The sequence below is a fragment of the Stenella coeruleoalba genome, assembly GCF_951394435.1.
Source record: "Stenella coeruleoalba genome assembly, chromosome: 6".
In the NCBI taxonomy this organism is placed as follows: domain Eukaryota; kingdom Metazoa; phylum Chordata; class Mammalia; order Artiodactyla; family Delphinidae; genus Stenella; species Stenella coeruleoalba.
In genome coordinates, this window is record NC_137151.1 from 62,147,524 (window position 1) to 62,162,320 (window position 14,797).

General features: G+C 35.8%; 1 protein-coding gene across 6 annotated transcripts in view; it reads left to right on the plus strand.

Moving 5' to 3' along the window:
- CSRNP3 (cysteine and serine rich nuclear protein 3) overlaps positions 1–14,797 on the plus strand; it is a 189,224-nt gene that overhangs the window by 116,477 nt on the left and 57,950 nt on the right. For all 6 annotated transcript variants that reach the window (XM_079925138.1, XM_079925137.1, XM_079925139.1 and 3 more), the window contains one exon: positions 1,741–1,911. In XM_079925138.1, the coding sequence (XP_079781264.1) occupies positions 1,764–1,911 (148 nt within the window). In that variant the 5' untranslated portion in view covers positions 1,741–1,763. The remainder of the gene's footprint in view (positions 1–1,740; positions 1,912–14,797) is intronic.

Sequence of the window (14,797 nt, forward strand, 5' to 3'; positions counted from 1 at the left end):
CCTTGGGAGCAGGTAACACATTCTACTCCTTTTTGTATCCCCTACTCCGCCCAAGGAGGCAAGCATATGCATACCAGTTACTAAACACGTGAATAGATGAGTAGAGTAAGTTGAAATTAATGATACTTAACAGACATCTAATACTGTACTTATAGAATTCACACCAGTGACAGACCAAGAAGATTTTGACTAGGAATTGAGTGCTGGGTTATATAACTCTCTAGGGCTGGTGTGTGGACACACCCAAGGAAGGAAAAGTCCAAGGAAGGAAAAGTCCAAGGAAGGAGCTACTGGAGAACAGACTAGAAATTAGACAAATGGCCCTCCAATTTGAGGATGTATCAGAATCACCTGGAGGGCTTCATAAAGCAGAGTGCTAGGCCTTACCCTCTGGGAGTTTCTGATTCAGGAGATCTGGAACGAGGCTTGAGAATTTGCATTTAGGGGCTTCCCTGGTGGTGCAGTGGTTGAGAGTCCGCCTGCCGATGCAGGGGACACGGGTTCGTGCCCCGGTTCTGGGAAGATCCCACGTGCCGTGGAGCGGCTGGGCCCGTGAGCCATGGCCGCTGAGCCTGCGCGTCCGGAGCCTGTGCTCCGCAACGGGAGAGGCCACAGCAGTGAGAGGCCCGCGTACCGCAAAAAAAAAAAAAGAGAGAGAATTTGCATTTCCCTCCCAGGTGATGCTTATGCTGCTAATCCCAGTAGCAGACCTTGAAAACTACTGAATTAAAATTTGGAAAACTCGCCCAGCTAAGGAGATCTGGTCAGGCTGCCTGCTCTGTGATCTGCACGGAGAAGGGGTTATTACAGAGATTTCTGAGGGCAGTGCCTAGATAATGTAACTAAGAACTCAAAAGAGAGTTAAAATCAGCTGACATAATGAGATGGAAGATAGAATGCATGGAATCAATTTAGCAATACTTTCAGCTAAGTTAAATTAATTTAACAATGTAAGACCATCACATATATCTAAGCTAATTTATATATAAGTTATTCCTGAAAATATTCTTACACTGCAAGGAAAGTTTATGCCCTTCAGCTGACTGTGTATATGTCAAGGTAAATGGGGAAGGTAGAGAAAGGGCAGCTCAAGGAAAGGGGAAAACCCATTCATCCTAGAGAAAGGATTTAGGAGAAACCGTATCCACTACCCACACCTCACTCTTCCCACCCAACTAGTGCTATGTCCCAACTAACTAGCCTTAGGAGGTTTCCGAAACAGTAGCAGCAGCTTCAGCAACCAGGTGTCATAGGGACATACTTCACCTTATTGTAATATTTCAATGGAAACTACCTAAAATTTAGACCTGATTTCATATAGTGCTCAGCTAATTAGGTTTCTTACATTTTAAAACTTGAGTACGAAGTTTTTGCATATTTACATGTGTTCCTTCCAGCAATCATTTAGGACTTTGGGGAACATTGGTGTTTATTTTCGATACAGAATCTTATGGACTTAGGTGGATTTTCTCAATTTGCCAACAAAAAGGAATAAAGGTATTGCATTAAAATGAACTATGTCTAAAAAAGTTGATACATTTTGGTAAGCAAATGGTCAACTGCTCATATTTAATTTAATTTTTGTTAATTTGTAAATGTTTTTTAAAAAACTGCTTAGTGATCCTTTCAAGGGAAAGCTCAGCTCATGTATAAAAAGCCACATAAAAATGACTCCGGGACCTTGGCTGCACATCAGCGGTCAGATATTTCAATGCTTCGTTGCTCCCGTTCCTGCTACAGGTACATGTGACAGCGCTGCAGCGATGAGTGGAATTTTAAAGAGGAAGTTTGAAGAAGTTGACGGCTCCTCCCCCTGCTCCTCTGTGCGGGAATCAGATGATGAAGTTTCCAGCAGTGAAAGTGCTGACAGTGGGGACAGTGTCAATCCATCCACTTCTAATCATTTTCCCCGTGAGTATGGAAACTATACCTGAAACCGATTGTCTGCTTCTACAGTGAAAATAATTGTATCATCTTGGTCATTTTTTAACTTTTATTACTAGTTTGTTTTTGTTTTTACAGTTGAGCTAAAAACAAAACATGATTAAGTAAAAATGAAATATTTCTGAGGCATCAGTGGGTTCCTTTATTTAGAATGCTTTTGGGAGTGGATTATTTGATAGTGTTAACCAACTGATTCAATGGAAAAAATGACATTTTATTATTATTACTTTTCAAAGGAAGCACCCTACTCCAACAGTAGATGGGGAAGGACAAGTCCAGGCACAAAAATATGTATCCTCCCATAGCTGAAATGATATTCTAGGAGGAAAACATAAAGTGGGGAGGATGTATTTGGCAGTGGAAGTTCTAGGTTCAGTGGGAAAGAGCATAGCCAACCATGCGTTAAGAAATGAAAAAGCAGCAAAACTCTCCCAAGTGTGCGAGTGCAGTGTATACCTCTTTTCCACTCATCCCTTTATTCTCTTATCCTTAAGAATAATATTTAAAGCCCACAAAGGAAAAAAAGGTGTATGCTTTCTCTTTTTCCTTTTTCTGCCACACTGTAACATCACTCCTTCCTGTCAGACAAGGTGAGGTTTGAAGGACTGACAGGAAGATTTTGTAAGGAAATACAATCTACAGGCTAAAGGAAACTGACTATTAATAGCTAAATAATCTTGAATTTATATTTACAACAGGAAGATTTTAATATATTATGATATGATAGATAACTAGTCTTAGTTTTTTTATTTTTCAGTTAAGTAGCTGATTTTATTAATATGTGATTCCATAACATAAAATTTATTTTGGAAATGTGACAACGCAGAAAACCAAGAGAATTAACCATATTTTTAAGAGGTAATAAGGAACTCAGTAAAACTATTGAACACAAAACAAACATACAAAATCGACAGCATTCCTTTAAGCAAGCAAAATTAATAGAAAATATAATGAAAGGGCAACTACACTTATTATAACAGGAAAAAATCATCAAATATTCAGGGACAAGGTTCTTGTGTGATGTAGGTGATCTTCAAATACATTTACATATATCATTATGATGTGAAATGAGCTTGTGTTTTGATTCAAAAGAAGATATATGTTTACCTATTTGGCCTTAATATTAACAGTGATAATAACAACAACATCATCATCTGACAGGGTTCTGTGAAGATCAAAGAGCAAGTGAGATAATACATATGAAGGAACTTTATAAAATGTCAAGTACTAAGCGCATGTTATATTAAAAATTATTCTCATAGCTAACATTTACTGGGTACATGCTGTGATTCAGTAGTTTTATATACATTATTCCTATTCTTTATAGCAATCCTGGAAGTACCATTACTTTCAGTTTACGAAGGAAATGACTGAGGATCAAAGAGGCTAAACATCTTGCCCAAGATCACACAGGATTAAAGCCTAGACATACATATAGACACACACACACACGTATATATATGTCCATATATTTATGTGTTCCACCCCATAGCCTTCACCTTTTCCATTATCTCACTCTGCCCTTTAGTTATGTAATATTGGACATATCTTTAAAATGTGATTTATTGTGAGTTAGAAAAGAATACTGGAATTAATGAAGAGACAGGTTATGTTTCTGGTAAACATTTATAAAGGTAAATCTGTTAAAGCTTTCCACATTAATTTATGAATATAAAAGGATAATCTCAATAAAACCCTCAACTGGATTTTCTTAGAAGGTGATGGAATAATAAAAATCCATTTGGAAAAATAAGCTAATGAGAATAAAGGGATATTTTTTAAAAGAAGCCATAAATGTTGAAAAGCCACTCCAGATATCAAATAATAGTAGAAAATTATATAGTTTAACATTTTCGGTACCATGTTAGATCTAGGAAAATAGAGAAAATCTCAACATAGTATAGATAAGAATTTTATATATATATATATATATATATATATATATATATATATATACACACACACAAGTGTATATGAATAGGGCATTATAAAACAATGGGAAAAGGAGTATTTAATAAATGGTTTTGGTATTAGAGTTTGAAAAAGAAAAATTTAGATAACACATCTCACAACATTGCCAAAATACATTTCAGATGGATTAAGTAGACAAATATTTTTAAAAATCAAATCACAGGGGAAGTTTCATATTTGGTAGGATTGTTATCTGAGTGTTGAAGTAACATAAAAAAGTTACATTGCAAAATACTTAACATATTTATATAAAAATATTAAACATACCTGATCCCCAAAAATCCCAAAGTAAAATAATCTATATTGGAAAAAAAATATTTGCAGTTAATAGTTAATATGGTAAAGCGTTACTGTCTGAATAGCGAATAAAAAAACACATAAATTTTTATATAAATTAAGATACACACCCCCAAACATAATCTACATGATAGGAAATATGATTAGCAAATATTTTGAAGCATGTAACACCAGTAGTAATAACACAGATTAAAATAATACTAATGAGATTTCATTAGTATGAAATCATGGAAATTTCATCTCCTTGAAATTAGTGTTCCTCCCTTCAACAGAAAATACTAATACCTAAGTGCTGGTGAAGGTCGCAGTACAAATTTTGCATACATCCATATTGCTTTTGATGGCAATGAAATTTATAAAAGTGTCTGTTTAGCACTTTGGAAATATAAGAGCCATAATGCTATTCATATCTATAAGTCTGTACTTCAGAGAATTTATCTGAAGGGGGAAACATCAAAAACATGGGGAAAAGTGCATAACTGAAAATGTTGGTTCTTGAGGGAAATAACAAAAAATGGGAACTGGGGCAGGGAAGAGGAAGGTAACATGTCTAAGAGTGGGGAAATGATGCATTAAGTTATGGTAGCTTATACAATTAATTAATTTACATGATAGGTATGAAGACAGGAGATAATGTTAAGAAAAGCAGAACACAAAATTTTACCTACACTGTCAGGGAAAGTCTCTGTATCATAATGGCAAAGAATGGTAAGGTGCTTTAAAAACTGAAAACGATTTGATTTGTTGAAGTATTAGAATGATAGATTAATTTTCATATTTATTAATTTTTATTTCAGTTAATATTTATACATCCCACAACAAAGAAATTTTAAATTTAAACTAAAATGATAACTGTAGTTCTGATTGTGTTTATGTAAGCAAATGGCATGATCAGCTAAATCATGCAATACTTCAGCTAACTAGTAAAGGGTTTTTATGAGTTATGTCCAACAGATGTTATTTTTCCTGTTGAAGAAAATAGAAATATTTTGTGATGCCCAAGAATTTATTGAAATTTTCAACTCATTATTTATTATCAGTGGTAGTTGGCAATGGTTAGTTTATGAAATTGCTGATTTAACTTTGTATTAAATGAAATCTGGTGGAGATTTTTCATGATTTTTAAAGATAATTAAATGATTGATTTAATAAAAAGTGCCTTTTTGATTTAATAGTCTGTTTAGTTCACCATATTCACATTATGGAGAAGGAAAAAAAGAAAAAGTGAGAGAAAAAAACCCCAAAAATCAAAAAACAAAAATTCTCCCTCAAATATTTGCTGTATAAAAGATCTGAACATGTTAACCAATGTAAAAGAAATAGTTTAAAAGATTTCTTGTTTCTAGAAATGTATTTCAGATTATTTGCTAGCTCCAAATTGATGCACAAATTTTTATAAAATGTTTTATTTATTTTTTCAGCTAAAGTACAGTGATCTTACCTGCATATGAATCTATGAACATACATTTTTAGAAATATTGTTATTGATGAATCTTATTTCTTTAATATATTTTTCTACTTTCAAGAAAAAAAGTAGTTACCTTAGAGTAAAAAAGGATTTTTGATGACTATCAAATTTGTATAGTATTAGGAAACCAAATTTAGCTTCACACTGAGATCTTTTAAGATACAGTTATTTAAATCTCACTCATCATGAGCTCATCTTTCAAGTTTAAAATGTCAGATGCACTCAGTGCTTTATAAGCATTAACATATTGTATAACATAACATTTTGTTATCACTGCAAATATAGGAATTGATAAAACTGTGTGGTACAAGTCAGCAGCTATGGTAGTAGAAAATTCCATCTATCCTAAGCTTTCTATAAGCTATTCAACTTGCAGCACATCACATTATGATAGTAAAAGCTTCGAAATATAAATCAGTAAAGGCATATGGCTTTTACCTTGGACTTTTGAGTTTTGCTAGGCAACTAGCATACTTACCAGCAATGAACCAAGGTCATATCTTATACTTCCCTTGAGATAGAAGTAGCTGGATTCTGTATTGCTGTGGAACACTTTGTTTCATCAAATCCCTGTGGCTCTATAGCCAATCAGCCTGTACTTGAGTGCTGTCAAAAGGAGAGCTACAGAGAAGCTGGAATGATTTTTTTTTCTGCCCTCTCAAGGTTCCTGGCGCTTCACACGAGTAATGAGAAGCTGTATGATGAAAGGAACACATTTTTCCTGAAACAGAGTGTTTCTACAGATAAATATATAGTATTTAGGAAGTGGAAATATCAAAAGCCAAAATGATAGGTATTCTAAATTGCACACGAAAACAGGTAGTGTATGTCTTATATAGGGATAAGAGTTTCTAATTTACACTTTCACATTCTTGGGTTCATTTGATATCCTAAAGTTGTTGTGTGATTAGGAGCCATTATTGTACCCATTTTATAAAAGTAGAAATTAACATTCAGAGATATATTATTAATTTATCCAATGGCTGAGATTTTAATCTGTTTTCCTCCCTCCTTCCTTCCTTTCTTTCTTACTTCCCTCTCTTTTCTCTCTGAATAAACAGGCATAAATACGCTGCCATGTACACCCAAGTCACAGTCTTCCTCCAATGTCATTTCCCTCACAATGACTGCACATTTCATAGTGGGATTAGAGACAAAAAAATCAAAAGAAATCAGATCTTGACATGAAACTTTGTAGTGGAAGTATGACCGAAACATATCTATTCTCTTTACCGAGCAGTTAAAATGCATTGAAAATCTAGATTCAGTTTTGACAAATGTAGTGTATCTTATGTTACAGTCTCTGTGGTAGGTGCTTTCAGACATGTCAAAATGATAGACTACAAGTAATAAATACAACTCAGAGATACAGTGACAGATCATGTCTGCTCAGCATTGTGGTATTAATTTGAGAACTTACTATAGCAAAGACAAACATAGCAATCTATCCCTAGATCAGTGATTTTTGAAACAATGGAGGAGTGTTAAGGCAGAAACTGAACATAGAAATTTTAGGGAAGTCTTTGCGCGGGACTTAGGACCACATGACCCTCAAAAGCTCCTTACTACCCTGTAATAATATGGTTCTAAGAACAAGGATCAAAATAGCATCTTAAGTTAGAGCAGACACCAAGTGGGAAAAGATAAGCAGCGTAGGTCAAGGCACCTCTGATGAGCTATTAAATTAAGACATCTCCAGACTCTGACTCTGCAGCTCCTTATGTTGGAAAAGAACCAAATAGCCTAGCCTTGTGAGATCAGACCTGGAACCAGTTGCAGATCTATTATACTAGGTCATGTCCCTATCTGAACACCAGACATGGACCAGTTGAGTCATTAAGTATTAAGTTTAGTTTAGTGGAAATGTGGGAGTTTAAGTAGTTGGCACAATTACGAGTGGAGGAAATAGATACGAGTTAGTGGTCCATTTGGAAAATACTCACTTGAATGTACTATAAAAGCCGTTGGCTGGTACAGTGGAATTATTTTCAGATCATTTCATCTGAGAGACCTGAGAGATCCAGTATGATAAATCAGAAATAGTCAACCATTGCTGCCTCCTCTGACCTTACTTAGACCATCCTTCAGGTTGAAATGTCTTCTACTCTGCCTCTCAATCTCTAACTATAAAGTTATGTACCTGCTACAAGGCTCATATCAAATATTTCTTTCTCCATGAACACTTTACCACGTCTCTCATGATACTCATCCTCTTTGCCTGAATCTCCTGGTATTTCACCAACATTCAAAACCTTTGGCAATGGTTTTCTAACTTCTTTCCATCTCAGTTTTGCCCACCAAGCCATGATGTCAGTAGCCATGTGATGGCTCATTGAACCATTAGCCTCATGTTTCCTTGACCACCTGTATTCTGGAGTCTTCCATTCCGTTCACGTCCTTTACCTCCACTCCATATAGCTGCTTACGTCCACCGCTTCACCCAGGATGGTTCTATAAACTAGTACAGCTCTATTACCGAAATATCAAATTTCAGTGTTCCAAACTCAGACCATAACCTGTTTTCCTTCCACTTCCTTTCTCCCCCTACCCATTTTTTTCACCTCATCCTGTTTTCCCCCAACATAACACCCACGTCTTGTCTTTACATATCTTTCCACTCAACCCTTTACAATCGCTCCATTATTTCAGCTTTTTTTTTTTTTTTTTGGAGTCTTGGACTCAACCATTTTCCTCCCATATCCTTCACTCCATATTCCCTTTTTATTCAAAACATCCGAACACTTTAAGGAAGTTTTGGAGAAAATGACGAAACTGTATGTTTTCAAACTCAGCTGCCTGTTACTGCCACAAAACATCCTCCTAAGGTGCCCACGGTCGTTTTCTTTTCTATCTCAAAGAGCAGAGTGTTCATCAGACTCATCAAGTCCCTCCACCTCCTGCCTCATATTCAACAGATCACCTTGCCTTCACTGTGAATGCTACCTTCCTATTTGTCCTTATCTGCATGTCCTTACATTCTACCTTTAAGCAGAGCCGTCAAAATGAGTTTTAAAGGAATGAGTGTAAGCTCATCAAAGGCAGGAACTCAGTCTTTGTATGCCTAGTATCTAGTAGGCACTTAATAAATATTGGATAACAGATTGAACTGAAGAGTCAGGTTTATATATATGTATACAACGTACATGTGTGTGTGTGTGTGTGTGTGTGTGTGTGTATATATATATATATACACTGTTGAGTGAAATACACAAGTTGCAAATAAGACAGTACTTACATAATTAAAACACACAGACAACACTCTATTTTATGGAAGTAAAAATATACATAGGAAGGGCTGATACACAACAATGTGGGGATTGGTTCCTCTAGAGAGAAAGGATATAAGAAGGGGTGGTGGCTGCTTTAGCTGTACTTTCTCACTTTCACTTATATTTTAAAAGGAGCAATCTAAAATAAGTATGCAAAATATTAACACTATACACTGTTATAGTGTATATACAGTAAATCCCACATAACATTTTTGCCTCTTCTATGGTGTTAATATAGAACATTGTTTCTTTATTTATCAGTAAAGTAGCTGCTTGTGTGTGGGAGCTATTGTAAAAGAAAAATATTTAGGTTTGCTATGATTTTGCTTTCCCTAGTGCATCAGGTGAATTTGTGAGAATGAGACTCTACTGCAAATTCCTTCAATTTGTTGTAACTGAAAAAGCCACAACCAAGGAGCCAGAAGATCCTCAATCTAGTTTTAGTTCTGTTACAAGTAGCTCTGACCGTGATTATAACATGTTTTTTCATTTGAAAAATGTGAAAATAGATTGATTTTAAGGTATTTTAAATTGCATAAGATTCAGATAATCCTTTTTCCCTCCAAATATAATATGCCTCTGGTAGTCTTTTTTGCTTGAGTTATTTATAGCACTGTATTTGAGGACATCTTTGTGTTTTCAGTGTTTATGCTTGTGTACTATTAGTGTACCTATATACAAGTCCAATAGAATATTCCATCTGGTGCTTTTAGTTTGTAGGTTCCACCCCCCAAAAAGAAGACAATCATGTGGGTTATTTTAATTGATGACATTTTGGGCTGTCTTGATTAAACAGATAATGCACTCAAAGAATAGTACATTAGAACTGTAAAAAAGACAGTTTCATAAGGACTGAGTAAAATTAAGTAATGATGGTTGGAATAAGGAGTTGTGTATGTTGTTCTGTTGACAGTGAAATGTTGGAGAATAAATAGACTATTCATGTACTTACAATTTTAAAAATTATCTTCAAAGCTGTCTTTATCTGAGATGTATAAGTGAACACTCCAGAACATCTCATTACCACAAAGGAATATTCTAACTAAAAATTTCTAAAGAAAGCTGCAAAAGAATGATGCATTGGAAGGAATGATTTATCTGGAATATGTTTAAAATGCATAGTCATTTGAAGCCATGGAATGTTATTTATAAAACTAAATATCTACATTTGTCTCATTTATGTGCTAATTGTGTTTTAATATTGATAGGGTCAACCCTACTTGTCCACAGAATGTACAGGCATTTAGGCAGTATACTTTAAGAGGCTTTTCTGTCCTAAAATATCTTCTACCACATAATTGGAATTCCCACCATTAATGTAATCGCTTTGGGATGATTCCTTTGGAATGTCTATTGAAATCCACAGGGCTTCCCTGGTGGCGCAGTGGTTGAGAGTCCGCCTGCCAATGCAGGGGACACGGGTTCGTGCCCCGGTCCGGGAAGATCCCACGTGCCACGGAGCGGCTGGGCCTGTGAGCCATGGGCGCGGAGCCTGTGCTCCGCAACGGGAGAGGCCGTGGCAGTGAGAGGCCCGCGTACCGCAAAAAAAAAAAAAAAAAAAAAAAAAAAAAAAAAAAATTCCACATATAGGTGGCCTATGTAGTCTATCTAGTAGTTAAAAATGTAATGTCTATACTCAAATTGCTTATATTCTCATCAAAGATTGTCTACTCAGGGGCAAGTAAGGTAGTATCTCTGATGCTTAGTTTCCTCATCTATAAATACCAATAAAAAATAGTATCTACATTATAAGTTTAATGGTGGCTTAAATGGGCGATATAGGCAAAAATGCTTTACATTGTACTTCATATTTAGTAAGTGCCCAAGAAGTGTTAGCTATGATGATGATAATGGTTCCAATGAGGGACAACACAAATTTTATTAACAGTTATTTTGGAAAACTACCTATGCAGAGAATAACTCTCCAGAGGGAAGGAGACACATGATAGCTGTGGTTTTGGTAGGCTGGGAGAGAAGTCTGGAAAAGATATAGATTAGAGATGCAAATCCAAATATCTTCAGAACCAGGCAAGTCATAGAACTGTGAGAAAGCATCCAGGTGTATGACATGAAGGTATGGCGGATCTAGAGTATACCTCCCTAAAAGGAATTAGACTTAATGGTAACAATAATAACAATAAACCTGTCTAATCCAATGAAATTCTTCTTGAGGTTGTATTCAGTTTACTAACTACCTGTTTGCTACTCCTGGCCTAGGCATTGGAACATTATTCAGAGGATATCATGAGATTCAACACAACAGCTATGGAAGTAAGAATTTCCAAAGTATATTCTCCACTCTTGCTGGCATTAGTCCTAAAAAGTCATAAGGGTTCAGAATAATAGTCATAGCAGTACTAGCTGCCATTTATTGAACTTTCATTAAACACTCAGTGCGAGGGACTGCACTTACATTTTATGTATGTTATCTTAATTAGCATAACCTATGAAGCATCTGATGCTGATTTTAAGTAGCTGCCCAGAATCACAAAGCTAATATGTAGTGGGGCCAGCTTTTAGTCTTTATATCAGTGTGACTCTGGAACCTGTACTTCTGTATTGTTATATCATATTGTTTCCCATAATTATTGTTGAAAACAGCATTAACAGTCTTTCTCATTCGAGCATCACTTCTCAGACTTCTGAAAACATCTCCTAACTGTTTAGGAAATATAGTATAATCTACTGTTAATTAGATTCCATTTCAAATGAGAGACACTCAGTAAATATTACATGGGTTGGGTTCAAAGTAAATAAGCTGTATTGGCTGACTAACTCTTTCCTTTGTGTTTAAATTGCAGAGCAGATAGTCAGAATTTTGTCCTCTTAGGTTTTTCTGAAGCTGAAGCACTTAGTCTTTTTCTGAATGACATTTTCTTTTTAGAGTAAAAGGAACAGGGAAGAAGAGTTGCTGACGTTGTTATGACTGAGGGTGTAAGGCTGGGCATTGTGGCACCTCCCAGCCAGGCCCACTTCCCCGCAGGAAGTGCTTCAGAGCTGCAGAGAAGAGGGTGTCTTGTCAGCTGCCTCCCCTTTGATTGACCACATCAGGCTTTAAAAATATCTATGATCTCATTAGCATCAGCCATTTGCAGAGCTCTCTTGTAGACCATCTTAATGGAAACGTGAGAGCTTTTATGAGTGCACTCTAGGATAGGATTTACGGGAAATAGTCACAGCAGGTGTTTGATGTCTTTTGGACTTATTCTCCTGAATTCTAGATACCATCAGAACATCAAGAGAGTGTGACTTTTGTGTAAATACCAGGACAGAGAAATAAGTGTTGGCACAGGTATTTCTGGAAAATTTTCTATAACATTTATCAAGGACAATTTACTAGAAGAAATGGATAGTAACTTGAGGCTTAAAAGTCAGAGAGGGAAGAAAGGAGGGGAGAGGAAGGGAGGGAGAAAGAAGATAATGGAGTCGATTGCACTGAAAATGTATACTTATATACTCAGAATATGGGATTAGGAAAGGAAAAGGGTAGTAAGCAGGAAAAGCATCATAGGGTAGAGGCGTGTGCTTGGCTCAGGCCCGAAGCACAGACAGCAAACAAGTAATAAGTAAGAATGTGTATTAAAAAACCAATTGCTACTGTTCCAGTTAGCATCTCTTAAAGTTTCCAGTTAAGAGGCAGAGTCCATTGCAACCTGGCAAGAAGGGTGGGTTTCCTTTCAAATGGTAAAAGAAATGCGAGATTAAAAAAAATGATGTTTACTGCTATACTTTACATGCGTTTATACAGTTAATGCCTATTACTTTTAATCCTAATTTTTCACATGAAGGAACTGGAACTCAGAGAAGGTTAGTGACGTTTTTCAGGGTCCTGTTTTTTTCTTTTTTGTTTGTTTTTTTTTGTTTTTTGTTTTTTTTTTTGCGGTACACGGGCCTCTCACTGTTGTGGCCTCTCCCGTTGCGGAGCACAGGCTCCGGACGCACAGGCTCAGTGGCCATGGCTCACGGGCCCAGCCGCTCCACGGCATGTGGGATCTTCCGGGACCGGGGCACGAACCCGTGTCCCCTGCATCGGCAGGCGGACTCTCAACCACTGCGCCACCAGGGAAGCCCTCAGGGTCCTGTTTTTAATAAGTGGCAGAACCACATTCAAACCCTGGCCAGCTTCCTTCCAGTGCCTCCACTCTTAACCATGCACCTTTCCCTTTCTATGGAAGCCTCAAAGGACCTGCTCAATGAAATCTTTTTCTTCTCTGATTTGCTTCTTAATCTAGGCTTGAATTTAACCCTTGCAGAAATCTATGTGGGTGTGATTTAATTTTCTAAGTATAAAATAAAATCATTAATTCAAGAAAGTCTTCATTGTACAGCTTTTATTAGTATTGCCTAAAAAGTAAAAACATTTATAATTTATCATATATGCCCTTGCTTTTAATAAAGACTACCTTTATATTGTCTGTGTAATACTTAAAAAACCACAAGATGCTTGCCAAAATATTAAATACAAATTTGCCACATGCAAAGATTTTTTAAATATTATTTTTGTGGTTATTCTTGGTAATCATTTAGTTCTCCAATTTTCAAATTTGTGTTTTGTATAGAGTAGCAAAATCAATTACCTTAGAATTCTTGAATAATAGAACTATGCATGTGTAAAGGAGTATATGTCAGAGTATTATATAAGCTGCATTCATTTGTCCAAAGTTTTGAGGACATATGGGTGAAAATATTGCTTGTAATGGTAACCAAATTTTCAGAAACGGAGACCTGATTGAAATAAAGAGGAATTTATTTGGGGTTTGTTAAGACTGCAGCCTGGGAGACAACAGATTTAAGAAGCACTTGAATTGTGTTTGCTAGGACTACAAAATGGGGAAGGCTTACAACGGCAAAAAAACTACAAGGTTCCATAGTTGTTTGTCAGTAATTAGGACTGGAGCTGGCAAGAACTAAGGGTGCTTGTTAAGCAAGGATTTGTTTGGGGTCTGAAATGATTACATAGTTGCAAAGGTGGAAGTGGGACTTTGAAACTACAAGGTTGCAGCTAGCAGCTGCTAGCAGATATTGTTTTGAAAATGGCTGGTGGTGTCCTTCAGTTTGATACAGTTTAGAGAAAATTCAAGTTCTCAGTGATGCAGGAATGGGTCTGAAACCACATCTACAATGGTAACCCGGCTCCATTTTGGATGCCTGAATCATAGTTACTCCATTTTGATTTTTAAATAATCTTAAAAATGTCACCATAATCATCAAAACAGTGAAATTCTAACACTACTGTTTTACACTGTTTTGATGGTTATCATAAGAGCTGTTTTGCTTTTGCTTGTATGTTTATTTTGTACTTTGAGTTATTCCCATAAATATTATATTGAAATAAAATTATATTTACTTGCCAGCCGTGGTGGAGTTATTTACTCCACAGAAATTGGCAAATACCACACATCAGGGCTATCCATTTATTGTTTTGTAGATTGTGCAATGGAAGAGCGATGGAAAAAATGTGAAAAATGCAAATTAAAATTATATCATTTCTGTACCTTTTACATTGTGAATAGCACAAAAACGTGAATATTCTTCTAGTCATCAAAAATTATTATTCTACTTAGGAGAGAAGTCATTCATGTCATTGATGAATGAGTGAAGTTTCAACATGTTTTTGATATTTCATTTTCCTTTTACCCATTTACTTAAATGAAAATATCAATCAGTATTCATATCTAACTACACTCATCTATCAATTGCAACCAGAAGTTGGTGATAGATACAAAAATTAGACAAAAGTCTTTTAATAATTGATTCTGTGAGAATCAATTGATTAAATAGAATTACAATAAAGAATATTTATATTTTATTATTTGTAAATCATGGGCTATGCATTCTTTATATAAAT